Raw genomic sequence first — 14,136 nt, 5'->3', positions numbered from 1 at the left:
TGCTGCAGATATGGAGTTCTCAAGGGAACAATAAGCAACCTACTGTCAACAGTGTTTAGTTATGGACTGATCTTCTTTCAATAGTCTACGCGCACACATGAACAAGAGACAGCGGAGACAACTAAAATGACGCTTTTGGCTTGGAAAACAAAAACATAAACAAACTAGTGCGCATCTTCGTCTGAGCGAATTACAACTCAGTTAAAGCAAAAACATTGTGCAGAGCTTAAGGCATAATTCGGGCTTTTCTTTTTCTAATTATCCTATAGGGTGTCCTGCCACATTAAACAAACTAAACATGTCAGAGTGTTAAACGTGGCACTGCACAGCTGTTAGAGTAACACTGGTGGCGTTGGGGCTAAAAAAGTGTTAAATCCACCTTACTTTGATTCCTGAATTATTCGGTGGTAAACCGCCTGCAGGAGCCGATCTCAAATCCACATCCGAGTTTCTGTGCTCGCAGCTCGGCCGAGTTTCCACCTTGCTCCTCCTGCGTCCCTGCGTAAATATTATGACTGCATTAAACAAACAATATTCAGGTGTAAAAACGTCCAACGTCTACTCGGGACGCAGCGAACCGACGGGCATATCGCATCAGATTGAGTATTAGCTGATCTAACGGGGCTTTTGCTTGATTTTTTATTTAAAGAAGGCCAGGGAAAATGTTTACATTTTGCTGTATAAACATCCTGCCCATGTTCCTGTCGATCTTTTACAGAAATAAGGAGGGTGGCTTTTGAATATGTGGAGCATGTTTTCTAGTAAATGCTTTTCATAAACCAAAAGAGTTTTATAAAATATTTCCCAAGTTTAATAACAGTGGAAATATTCTCCAGCTGACAGGCTGGTGGATCAACCATGGGGCCTGAAATGGGGAGATAGTTATTGCACTGCAGGATTATGACTCTACACGGTTTATAACACAATGTTCATTTTTTAAAATTAAATAAAATAGAACCTTTCTTTTTTTTCAAAACAAGGTAACCAAATATGTTTAAAAGCTTCGCCAGTGTAGTTACTAATATAGCTGCCTCCTAACACTTTCTAAGTCATTTGGATCTTCTATAGAAATGATGGCATATAGGTTTAAAGGCTATGTGAGATATATATTCCCTATTTCAGTGTAAAGATGGGGAAAAAACATTTCCCTGAAACTCACAGATGTGCATGCTCACTGGAGTAGGAGGAGAAACTGGGCGGGTCCCAACATTAGGATGGCCAAGACATCCAGCTTCCAATGCGCTGATGGCAACAGATAAGTAAAAAGTGAGCTCCTCGGACGCACGACAACACACCAACTGAAGTGGAAAGCGGCTTCTGTTCTGCTCCTTATCCCAGTTCGGACGCTGCGTACAAGGCGGTCCGGCTTCAGACTGCTGCAGGACTGGATCAATAGGAAGAAGTCAGAATTCAGAAAACCGTCTCGCCTTTTTGCGTGCGCGTCGTTTGTCTGCTGTTTTACATATATATTCTTTTTTGCTCTTTATGTCAATTAGTGTCCAGCTTTGCAGTGTTTGTAGGTGGAAAGCAAGCTTTTCTGTTTGCCATCTCGAAGACTAAGTTTAACTAATGACGGCAGAGGTCCAGCAGCCCCCAGCGCAGACTCCTGCCCAGAGCAGCCCGATGTCTGCTCCGGAGAAGCCGCACGGACAAACAGCGGTGATGGAAAACGCCTCTTCTACAACGAAAACCAAGAAGACAAACGCTGGGATCCGTCGACCAGAGAAGCCCCCTTATTCATACATAGCGTTGATAGTCATGGCTATCCAGAACTCGCCAACCAAGCGCCTGACGCTAAGTGAAATTTACCAGTTCCTACAGAGCCGCTTCCCGTTTTTCAGAGGCTCATACCAGGGATGGAAGAACTCCGTGCGTCACAACTTGTCCCTGAACGAATGCTTCATAAAGCTGCCCAAGGGCCTCGGCAGGCCAGGGAAGGGCCACTACTGGACTATCGACCCGGCTAGTGAGTTTATGTTCGAGGAGGGCTCCTTCAGAAGGAGACCCAGGGGTTTTAGGCGCAAATGCCAGGCGCTGAAGCCCATGTACAGCATGATGAATGGCCTGGGATTCAACCACATCCCCGAGTCCTACAACTTCCAGGGGAGCGGCGGGGGCCTATCCTGTCCGCCCAACAGCTTGTCTCTGGACAGTGGGATTGGGATGATGAATGGACACTTGGCAGGTAACATGGAGGGGATGGGTCTGTCCGGACACTCCATGTCACACTTGTCGACCAACAGTGGACATTCCTACATGGGAAGTTGCACAGGATCCAGTGGGAGTGATTATGCCCACCACGACAATTCTGCCTCCCCTCTGCTCACCAGCGGGGGAGTCATGGAGCCTCACCCCGTCTACTCGAGCTCAGCCTCGGCGTGGGCTCCAGCCCCATCGGCCGCGTTGAATAACGGGGCTTCCTACATCAAGCAGCAGCCCCTGTCTCCGTGTAATCCCGGGGCGAACCCGCTGCAGCCAAGCCTACCCACACATTCACTAGACCAGCCGTACCTGCACCAGAACGGGCACAGTACCACAGATTTACAAGGTAGGCCGCACATACCTCCTTCAAATCCAATTAAGCACAAACGTAACAGTAAATTTGAGAAAAAAAGTGAAATCAAAATGATAAATATGAATATTTGAACCCAATTGAGGTATTTACACACACATTTTCTACAAATGTGTTTCTTATTTAAATTGCTCTGTATTATTTAGGAGTCACTGAACACAGGCGTATTTGTATTGTGCAAAACGGAAGTAGCAGCATATTCAAATTAAGACCATTGAGGAAAATGATGTAACTAAACAAAACCATGTATTTTCCCCGGCGAAAATTAAGCATCGTCACTGTCTTGCTGATAAATAAATAAAATACAAAACTCATCCAAATGAAAACCAGATACCAGGAATTTCAGACTTGATTAAGTTTCTGGAAGTTTTTAAAAAAAGAAGAAGAAAAAAAAGAAAAGTCACAAAGGCATGGAGAGTCTGCCGGGACAATTTAGAGCCGTGCCAATCTCCGGGCTTAAAAGACAAGCGTGGTTTGGTCCAGCCTGCCTTGCCTTGGGGGCCTCGGTCCTCCGGGACTGGCGTGTAAGAGGGCCACTGTCAATTAGCCCTGAAAGTCCGCCTCCAATTTTGACAAGCTTAATGGTGGTTACTAAATGGACTTCGGCTCTGTGAGCCACAAAGGCTGCACGTACATTGAAGTTCGTAAAACAGGATGAAGATCTGTAGATGTCAGGGAACCTTATAGGTAACATAGAGGCCTAAATATGGGCGCACATTTTCTAGAAACGCTGTAAGAAAAATACAATCAAAAGTATCTGGGTATTGGCCTACACGGCACTTATTTTAAGCTTATTATTAATAATATTATTCGTAATTGGATTTTATGTTTGCACTTCTTTAATTAGGATTTTAATGGTTCCATTAAATCAAGAATGTGTCTGTTCTACGAGGAAATGTCTGTAAGGGACGTAATTGGTAAATAATAAACAAATCATTTATAAGATCATATATTTTGTGTTTTTCTAGAGATTTAACCAAACTAGTCTTAGAAATTTAAAAGATAAAGACGTACGTCTATTTCAGTTTGAATCTCAGTCAATGTCTGTGACTTGGTCGTAAGTGTTTTTAATCCAGATAATGCATCACCTCCGTGCAGGTATCCCTCGGTACCATTCCCAGTCCCCCAGCATGTGTGACCGAAAGGAGTTCGTCTTCTCCTTCAACGCCATGACGTCCTCGGCGATGCACTCACCGAGCAGCGGCTCCTACTACCACCACCAACAGGTCTCCTACCAGGACATCAAGCCGTGCGTCATGTGAGGTCTCCACAGGCGACTTGCGCACCCGAGCACGGTGTCACGGACTCGAGCCACGCGGCAGATTGGACTGAACGAGAACCACCAAGTAAATAACCACTGAGAGACACGAAAGCATGTCCCGGCCCTGGAGAGCGCTCACTGCTTCAAGTTAGACCGGACTACTTTTCTGTACTGTTTGACACAGCAAAGACACGGAGACGGGCCCATCAGAACGCGAGCGCGTCATAATAATACGATTTAATAAAAACCTTTTGATGCCATCAACATCGGCCAGCGGGCTAAAAACTGTTCGTGAAAAAGCCCGGCTGCTGTTTGGTACTTAGTCCTGCAAAGCGGATGACTACCACATCACACCCTTGTTCATTTTTATTCTTCTTGTTAAAGTAGGCCAATGTAAGAATGCACACCTAACATTTTGTCCGTGTAAACTTTTTACTTTTTTTGTCTTTTACAAATTAGACTGAGGCCCTGTTTTGGACGTCCAAACAAGCATTGAATTTTGAAATGAACAATTGTGGACATTACACATATACTGTATGTCCAAACTGTGTAAAAACGATGAAGGCACTTTTTGAATAGCCTATAAGCGCAACTTGTTATTTATTCTGTAGGCCTACATATTTTAATTTCAAGCGAATTGGCCAAGGAGGTATATGCTTTATTGGCAATATTTGTCAGAACGCTTAATATTTGTTTTTAAAATGAAAAGGTGAGAATATGTTGTAAGCACTGTTAAGTCGTTTGTGTTAGATATATGTAGAGCATTACTTTCAGCACTGTATACTTATATAAATATATATATATTAGGAAAATTAGCGAGGATCCATCAGTGAGGCTAATCATTAGGTTATATTACAACAATTCATTTGTAATTAATAAAATATATCTTTTGGGATATTTAAGCCCAAATTCACAAAAACAGGACATTCTTTTAATCACATAAGTATCTCAGTTTTGGTGGCGGGTGGGGGGGCACACGAACATGGCGTTAAAAATGGAAAATCCCACAAGATCTTAAGGCAGCGACCATTACCACACCCCCTACTCAAAATGTGAGGGAGGCAATTTTGTGCATTTTCCCAAAATGCACAAATTGCGCATTTCCTGAAAATAATATCCAGGAAGAAAAGAACTTAAGAGGATTCTGTGGGCTCATGGATAATTAATCAATCAAAGAGAAAATAAGAAATGAGCTTATGTGGGTTTGATGTAGATCTAGTGACAAAAACATAAAGCACAATTCGCGCCCCGCAATGTGGTCTCAGTTCAAAAACAAGGATGATTCAGAGGTTTCTTCCCATAATGCACCTGCAGGAGAATATAATAAAGCCGATTCCCCACAAAACAATTCGAACAAATAATCGACGCGGATTTAAAATATATGCTTCGGAAATTGATGGGTAATACGGCTTCTATTTGAGATTATAGGCAGCAGTCAAAGCGAAACAAATCAGAGGCAGAGATCTCACTGGCGTTTGGTTACAGGGTGAAAATCTGCAACTCTCTTCGCGCTGGTTGTTGTTTTCCGTAAAAAAGCGTTTTGTCCTAATGCTATTTCTGCATATTACCCCAATAAATGGTGCTGATTAAAATAAATCTCATTATCTCTGGGTGTCCAAAATGCATAAACTTAAACACAAAAAATAGGCTTAAGGAAATAAAAATATAAGTAGAAAAGTTGAAAACGGGTTTTAAAAAAACCTGAAGGATTTCAGTGTCAAATAAACCTTTGATTCACTCTTTACTTCTTAAATATGACAATCCATCTCCACATGTAGTCAACAGCAAATTACTAGTTTTTAATTATAACAGTTGCAAAACCCCTGTTGTTATTATGTAAGTGGCTGTAATAAATATAACATGGTTGTAATAAATGTAATATGAACTGGCACAAAATTTAAAATGTATTGGAAATATTAGAAGTTCTTAGTATCAGCTTCAAGATAAAAACAACAGGTGCTCTTCAGTAGAAAAATACGGTGCGCAGCAATGTCACCACAGTTCACTCAGGCTCCGGTGAAGTCCTGTTGGAAGTTGGATAAAACTATTTTTACAAAAAGTACCTAATTTTTTTTTTTTACTGCTTCAAATCTGATTTTGTATTTATTAACACATTCAAATACTATTGCCTTCACGTAAATGACTGTATTCAGCTGAAGGCTAAGGAAAGTTTTAAGGGAACGTTCATTTGGATTTAATTGATAAGATCTTTGTCATGATTTTAAGCTCTTTTAGATTCAGGTCCGTGGAATTAAAACTAGCAACGGGTGCTCCAAATGTGAAAAGACACAGCAGAAATGTTTTCGTTTTTGTTTTTTTTGTTAAACGAGCATCAACCAAAAATCCCAATGCATGAAACTGGATTATAATTTTAAAAGATCTTCTTTTTATCTTACATCTTCGTTTTATTTTGTTTTGCTGTTGAGGTTTTTTTAAAGACATCTTTTCTTTAACATGTTTTGTTCTGACACATCCCAACACTGACCACTGACTGAACCCCAGTAAAGCGAGAATGCCATCGAGCAACAGCAACAGCACATTAAACTGATGACATTTGCAGAGGTTCAGCGCTCTGGCAGGGCTGAGGGAGAGAGATGGGGCTCCACAGCTGTTCCCTGGCCAAGCCTGGATGACAGCTCCATAAAAAGCCTGAGGCCTGTGCTGTGCAGACAGACATGTTGTGTGTTTGTATCTCGATACTTTCAAGACTCCGGTGAAAACAGGACACTTCTCTGGTACTCCAATCTGACACAAGAGTGATCACTTAGCAGGTCATGTCTGTGCAGAAAGACACACTGAGGCTACATCATTTGTGTATGAGATTTTTAAGATGCTTGGGCGCTTAAATTACTGCCTCTGCAGTAAAGAAAAAATCTGTTATATTTGACTATAGTTTGAGTTGCAGACAAAAAGCACAGTATTTTGTCAACATTCCAACAAAAATCAACATGAGAAATGCTAAATTCTTTAGTTTAAAAAAAAAAAAAGACGCCAATACCAAACGAATGCAGTCAAACCCTTTAGTAGAGAATGTTACAAACAGATGCATAAAAGCTAGTATAGTACAACTAACATCTCACTTTCATTAAACTGTAAATCAAGCATCATAGTCAAACTGACCTAATTAGACAGATGACAAGTCACTTAAACAATGAAAAGTCATGTCATGTCTATTTCCAAAATACTCAAAAAGTAAAACGAAAAGAAATCAAAAAAACCTTAGCTTCAACACAGCTACACAATCCATATTCATTTTTTAAAATGAAAATGGTTTAATAATCTACATCTAAACACTGACAGAATTATTTTAGAGAATACCTAAATCCTTGGTAGTTTATAAAGTTTACAAAGATCAAATTTTCAGCTGCATCATAATCATCACAACTAAATATGGTCATTTAACTTTATTATATTGCTGTAGTCTGTATTCAAAAATGACATAAAAATGTGGTTGAAATCGCACACACACGCCGTCTGTTAAATGGGACACATCTATCTGGCAAAAAAAAATATACATATATATATTTTAAGGCCATTCAGATGTTTCAGATGTTTGGTGGAATTTGTAGAAGTAGTGAAAATTACAAATTACAAATTGTAGAAAATCTGTTATTAAATGTTGTGGCAACAGTTTATGCAGCCACAAATGTTAGACCAAGGGATTATTACATTTAGTCTACAACCAGGTTTGTATAAATTTTGGAAATAACCACATGGTGGCGCTATCTTCAACTAAAACCCATTACTCTTTGACCCATTGCCTACAATAAAAGGTTTTAGGTAAGTAAGATGTAGACAATCAGTCGACATGATGCTGACAGCTGGTTCCAGAAATAAAAGGTACTGAGCACATGTTTTTAAAACATTCTCGAGACTTAAAGACCTGTATATTCAGTCTATGGTTTGAAAGACAAACAACTGAAGTCTATTTCCAAGAATCACTCCCAAAAAAAAAAAAAAAAAAAAAAAAAAAATACACCTTCAAGGAATGAAGGCTCGCGGGAGTGTGGAGCGTGTTAGAAAAACAAGGCACATAGCTGTATGGTTACAATATTGTGAAATAGTAAACGCAAAGTACGTTTCTAGTGAAAATGTTGTATCAGAGAATATCCAGAGAAATTATATATATATAAATATATATATATAAAAACAAAACTCTTAAGATCGTGCCACAGTAAATACATACTGAATCTTACAGTATCACCTCATGCTTTTACTGCTCTGTTGCTTCGGCGGTGTCACTCTGGGTATCTTGTGGGGCTGTTTTAGATTTTAGAGCTGTTGATGGTCTTGGTCTCCTATTGGACTGTCCAGACCTCTTGCCTCCCCTTTGGCTCTTGGCTAGCTCAGCCTGCAGACTCTGCCCATTCAGACTGAGATCTTGCAGAGACTCTAGAGCTTGCTCTGCAGCCTGGGGGTCGCTGTAGTCCAGGAAGGCCCTGTGCTGAGCTCCCTGCCAGGTGAGCCTCAGTGGTGTGGCCTCCCTCTCTCTGAGGGCGCTTTTAAGCTCACTAACTCGCAGCCCAGCAGGGATTCCCCCGAGGTAAACTGTGGTCACACTCAGAGGGAGCTTACGCTGAGACGTGACTTCACTCCCACCTTCCTCTGGGCCCTTCGTGCTCCCTCCACTTTTTCCCTTTCCTCTCTTGTTGATTTCTCCCTCATTACCTCCCCTGCTATCTCCTCTAATTTCTTTCCTTGCTCTAGCTGGGCGAAGTCTGGCTTTCGGTTCTCCCTCTGCTCCTTTCTCCTGTTCTGAGTCCTGCTTGGGTTCCCTCTCAACATCCTGATGTGTGCTTTGCCTTGGTCTCCGTCTGGTTTGCCTTTTGGGTTGAATGGTCTGCAGACCAGGCTCTGGTGCAGCAGGCACTGCCCCCAGTTGTACATCCTTTCCAGCCTGTTCCTCCAAATCACGCAGCTTCTTCAGGATGGGGATCTTCTCCAGCTTTTCGGTGTCCAACTGAAGACACAAAACTGAACAGGCTCAGCAAGACTGAAAGGGGAAAGGTGTCACACACAGTAAACAGACTGTCTTTCTCAGAGCGAAGATACATGCATAAAGTACGAGTTAGTAAAAGTTAAAGGGTAAAATAATAAAGCAAAAGTTTAACTTCTATTATTTCATCCTGTTGAGTGCTCATGCTACAGCAGTGACTATATAGCAGCAGAATATTTCACTTCCTAAGCAGTTAAAAATAAAGACCGCATTTCTGATTTGTTGGGTCTTGAAGTATCTTGGCAGCCTTTGATGCTGAGCAGTGCAGTCAAGGATACACAACGCCATTGTTTTACGCTGCCCTGTTTGACCTGTCGTTCCCCTGCCCGAGCAGAGCCAAGATGGTTGGGCAGAGGAGCCTTTGATGATCAGACATGGCCTTCCTGCCTGTGAGGTCACTCAGTCCTGTTTACTTCCACGCGTGCTTTAAGGAAACCCAGGTTACTCACAAACTCTCCACATGATATGAATAATACCACGTCATGTCTAATTGAAGGCCAATTTTCAGTTGGAAGAAAACATTACTAAGTTATCTAGCAATAATATCTCATTAGAATGATAATTCTTAATTGTTATTGTCACAAAAAAAGAGAAATGCACACAGAGGCATACTGCATAAAGGAGTGCTACGATGAGGGGTTGTGTCATTTGTCCACATGAGGGCAGTGTCTCTGAAGACAGGAGATAAATATTTTGTTAGGTGAGACACCGAATACTCCAGGGGGTTCTCGGTCCTGGTCCTAAAGGATGCCCGCTCTACTTGTTTTCCAACTACCCCTGCCCTACTTACTGCTGACTACTTGGGTCAGGTGTGTTCAGCCAATCAGAAGCTGGAAGATACCATTTTAGATGAGGATGCAGTTGGGAACACAAAGTGAATTGGTATCTTCCAGCTCCCGATTGACTGTACACACATGATCCAGGAAGGACCAGAACTGGGGCCCATCTGATCCCATGAAAGGATCATTATGATGTGAAGTCCATAATCACATCAAAAGAAATATGAAACGTTTAGGTTCAAGTCGTTAGACGGAAAGGAGAAGACAAACTAATGTAGTCTAACACCTACCACTAAAACTTTTGTTCGGAATCGGTTTTATCAAAAATATTGCTCTTATTTTGTTGTTGACAATGGATTTTAATATTTAATGATATTATATTATTTATAATACTACAAATGTACCCGTATGTTGTTCCAAACTTAAATTTGATGCAATTAATGTAATTTAAGCCAGAGTTTCAAAAATGCAGCAAAGAAATATAAACAGAAATTAGCAGATATTTTTACTGGTCAAAAACGTTTTTTCACTGTGATTCACTAAAAATATAACTGTGAAAAAAAGTCTATAGTATTTTAACATTTCTATATTTTTATTTCGCAAGTCTGCTTCCATGTGCCTTCAAAATAACTGATACAAGCCTTGAGATTTTGTTAAAAGATCTAAATTATGTTTTTATATCATCTAATAATTTGGTATTTAATTCATATTAAATCTGTCAACGAGCTATATAAACAGAAACATCATATTATCAATAAATGCTTATTTCAAGCATAATCATCATCATAAAAGAGGCTTCACTGCTCTGCTCAGCTATACAGCAAATTGATATAATAAATTGTTTCACATTCTAAGAATAAAGCATATAATGATTTTACCTTGGTGTGTTTTATAATCCGCTACTATTTTAAATCATGTTTTTGGGGATTTTGTTCAGAGAGATCCAGTATGAAGTTCACAGGAAATAAGGGGACTGGGATACTAGGAACAGGTCAGACCAGATCAGAAGCAAACCTAGGATGTTGGTGGGCACCGTAACTCTTAAGTCACTATTGTATACACTTAAATTAACTTTACTATGAAACAACTGTAGTACGAATGTAAAGTAGCACTTCACACAGCACGGTAAAGTTTTCATTTTTAACTTTTAATTTACCTTAGTCCAGATAATTCCCTTTGGCTTTGGGAACTCGCAATCTGTTTTAATAACTCTGGTGGGTGTGAGGATGTAGTCCACAGTCAGGTCATGACTTTCTCTTAGTTCTTCTGGAATGTCCACAACCTGAAAGCGCAAACATCCCAACAATAAGTGATGCTTTTTTTTGTTTTTATTTAAATTATTAATGTATCTATTAAAATGTGAATGGGCTTAAATCTAATCTAAAGCTACAATATGCAAATAACTCATTCTGCTCCTCCCAGGCCTCACTATGCCTCATATATTAAATATGACTAATATCGTATACATACATCTTAATCTTGTACTTAAATCATGAATAAAAACACTGCAAAAACCTACTCATTAGACAGAACAGTAAAATGATCTGTAAATGACCTGCTGTAGTTTAAATACCTTTCTTAAATGCTATTGTTTTCTTAACATTGTATCTGATCATTTCATTCACCAAACTGAACTGTTTTATTGATTTAATAACTTTCCCTGTGCTGCTGAAACCTTTGGTTTGTTCAGTAAAATTGACATCAGCAAACCAACCTGGCAGTCATGGACAATAGTCACCACTACTGAAGACTCATTCACAGCTCCTGTCGACGCCATCATGCCATACTCCAAGTCAGCATAGCCCTCTCCTTTTCCAATTCGAAGGCCTACAGGACGAGACAGGGGTCATGAGAACATTTTATAAGGAGGTTTTGCATTAACAAAGTGCAAAAAGTAAATATTAGAATCACTAAGCTTCTGAACATGCTCATAAGAATGAGATAGACAACTTAGCAACACAAGAACATGATGGAAGAATTGTTTCATAATGTTCCTCCACAAAATTAATTAAAAGAAATGTAGGTTATCAGCAGCAACCAAGTTGCCTTTACGTGCTGTTAAGTAAAAAGAACCTTTTAATCTTGTTATTCTATTTGACATACTGTCCACATGATGAAACTACATGTAAGCTAAAAGCACTTTTGTTCACGTAAAAGATTACAAAACTCCACAAAAATGGCAAAATGATTAGGCACTGAGTGATAACCTGTTGTTGAAAATTTGCTCCGCTATCTTTAGAGTCCTATCCTTGGTGGAAATGCCAACTACAGTAACACTGACCTTTCTCTGATACTGCCACAGAGCCAACCACCACCAGGTCTACCTTCACTTTAGCATCCAGACCAACAGGTACACTGAAGTCTTTCACACCCTGAAAGAAGAGAACAGAAAATAGCAAGACAATAAAAACGAGAAAAGGTTAAATGTTGAATTCTCGTTGGATACGCTAATGGAAATAACAGCAAGTTCAAACCTGGGATGATGAGCATATGTGTAGCTGTTCTTTGTTGGCCCCCTGGGGAGGAATAATCTTATTGAAAAGACCACTGCGAAGACGAGGAGTTGGGACCAGTAAAGTTTTCTGTGCCTGTGAAAATTGTCAGGAAAATTAAATCAACAGGCATTTACAGACATTTAACATGATTTCAAATTAAAACTGAGAAAAAAAAATTCAGTGAGTGGTGGTGAAAATATTATGTAGCAGCAGATGCAAAATACTGATATTTCATTTTAAACAGTGCACCTAAGGATGTAATAAAAACAAATGTAAACTCTTGCCTAGCAACCTCTACAGTCTAAATGAAGGTTTGTAATTCTTATTAAATAGTGGGTCAAACTGACACAGACATAAAACGGGTAAGACAAAGCCTTTTGTAACACAGCCGAGGCCATTGTGGTTCTTGGTGCTTTGTCCACAGTGTAGTGCTACCTGTAGCACTGCCTGCCGGGCACCTTCTAGTGGTTTATCAGGATCCACCTTCACCTCAGCTGCCTGCGTAAACGCCTGCAGCTCAGACACCCTGGAACAGGCTGTGTAAGAACCCTGGTTGAGAGAAGAGGAGGACACAAGGGGGGTTATGTTTTTTGTTTTTTTTTTCAACTTACTTCAAGAGTGAAAAAGCGTGCCTGCTGCTGGGGTCTGTCTGGGTTTATTTTGACTGTCTGGCTGGACTTGAACACCTCCAGGTTTGCAAGCCTGTTGCATGTTTGAATTGCAGCCTGGCCATTAAATACACATTAAAGAGATGCACACATGCACAGAAGGGACAGCCATTAAGAATTCAATATTGAAAAACACAATTTAGTAACAGCTGTGGAAGCGTGACGTCCTGGTGTCATTATTATAGCGATGATTTACTGATACAGTGAGAAGTTACTTCCTAAACCGAAGCAAACACAACACAAAGAACAAATGTGCTGTTTGTTATCTAGTCGGTTAGATAATTACGATGATGATGATTGCTGTAGATTTACTTGAATTAAAAAAACTGGGCTCTGTAACAGAGACATAACAAAAACGTCATTGTTTGCTTAATAAAAGACAATGTTAAACTATATCACCTGACAACTTCTGTACTACTGCTAATAAAATAATAATAATCGAAGTAAGAACCACCACCCTGGATATTTGTCCGTATTTTCATTTGGATCACAACTGCACAGCAACGGCGTGTTACAGATGCTCTTTCACTTAAAAGACCTTGACCTGCCTTGAAATTTGGGATTCTGTTGTGAACGGGCCTTGGGAAGTTGGCCAGGTTCTTGTCCTCTATGTAGTCCCAAATCTTCTGACGAATGTCCCACTTCGAAGCTCCTTAAGAGAAAACAGAACAGGCGTCGTGTCAAGACTCGGGGTGAAGCACGAAGAAGGGACATTAGCTAAAAATTACAAACACGTGCCACGCTAACATGCGACAACTTTCATTTTAAGCACAAACGTCACGGATATTTAACCTACCGGGGTTTACTTTGATAACAGTCTCCATTATGTTAGTACCCACAGCAATTGCTCTTATCTGCAAATCTCAGCTACACTTCACGCAGTAAAATCTTACACGTGAAATCTGTAACGCAACACTGAAGGAACAGCTGCTTGTCAGTGTTTATCATTTCTACGGCGGTTCGGTTCGGACAAACTGCACAAAACGCAAAACCAATAGCGACTCTAATGGCGGCAGGGAAGCGAACACACAGCTGGCGGCTACGTTGTTTTGTTTTATTTATTTTTATTTATTTATTTTTTTTGTCCATTCGGCTTATCCCGTGAGTTCAGGGTATAGAAATTCCTGCATTGAAACAACCTAAACTTTAAGCTCACAGATATTATTTATCCTATAAACATAATTACTAATTTTGCATTTGAATAGTTTTTTGCTTTTGTACTAAAATAACTTTTTTAAGCATTTATTACTGCATAGAATGTTTTAACTTTGCCACTTGCACCTAAATACAAGTTTTTAACCTGTGGTTAAACACACTGTTAAACACATAGCATGTTAACATTATCTCCTTTTTATGAATAAAAAC

General features: G+C 40.0%; 2 protein-coding genes across 3 annotated transcripts; one reads left to right on the top strand and one right to left on the bottom strand.

The window, feature by feature from the left end:
- Nucleotides 1-1,242: 1,242 nt before the first annotated feature.
- foxf1 (forkhead box F1) lies at nt 1,243-4,455 on the top strand. The gene is made up of 2 exons (XM_067487007.1): nt 1,243-2,548; nt 3,671-4,455. The coding sequence occupies exons 1-2, from the start codon at nt 1,570-1,572 to the stop codon at nt 3,832-3,834; spliced, it is 1,143 nt and encodes a 380-aa protein (XP_067343108.1). The 5' UTR covers nt 1,243-1,569; the 3' UTR covers nt 3,835-4,455.
- Nucleotides 4,456-6,839: 2,384 nt separating this feature from the next.
- Nucleotides 6,840-13,746, bottom strand: mthfsd (methenyltetrahydrofolate synthetase domain containing). 2 transcript variants are annotated; one of them, XM_067486998.1, is made up of 8 exons: nt 13,568-13,746; nt 13,320-13,423; nt 12,715-12,828; nt 12,083-12,196; nt 11,890-11,980; nt 11,323-11,435; nt 10,765-10,890; nt 6,840-8,793 (listed from the first exon to the last, which is right to left on the bottom strand). In XM_067486998.1, exons 1-8 carry the CDS (start codon nt 13,593-13,595, stop codon nt 8,047-8,049), a joined length of 1,437 nt encoding a protein of 478 aa, XP_067343099.1. In that variant the 5' UTR covers nt 13,596-13,746; the 3' UTR covers nt 6,840-8,046. The 2 variants fall into 2 exon arrangements, with proteins under 2 accessions (XP_067343099.1, XP_067343095.1); XM_067486994.1 differs by lacking the exon at nt 12,715-12,828 and adding an exon at nt 12,539-12,652 and having other exon boundaries at nt 13,568-13,744.
- Nucleotides 13,747-14,136: the final 390 nt, after the last annotated feature.

The sequence above is a fragment of the Channa argus genome, chromosome 2 (genome assembly GCF_033026475.1).
Source record: "Channa argus isolate prfri chromosome 2, Channa argus male v1.0, whole genome shotgun sequence".
In the NCBI taxonomy this organism is placed as follows: domain Eukaryota; kingdom Metazoa; phylum Chordata; class Actinopteri; order Anabantiformes; family Channidae; genus Channa; species Channa argus.
The sequence above is the reverse complement of the archived record's forward strand: the minus strand, read 5'-3'. Positions and strand labels throughout refer to the sequence as shown.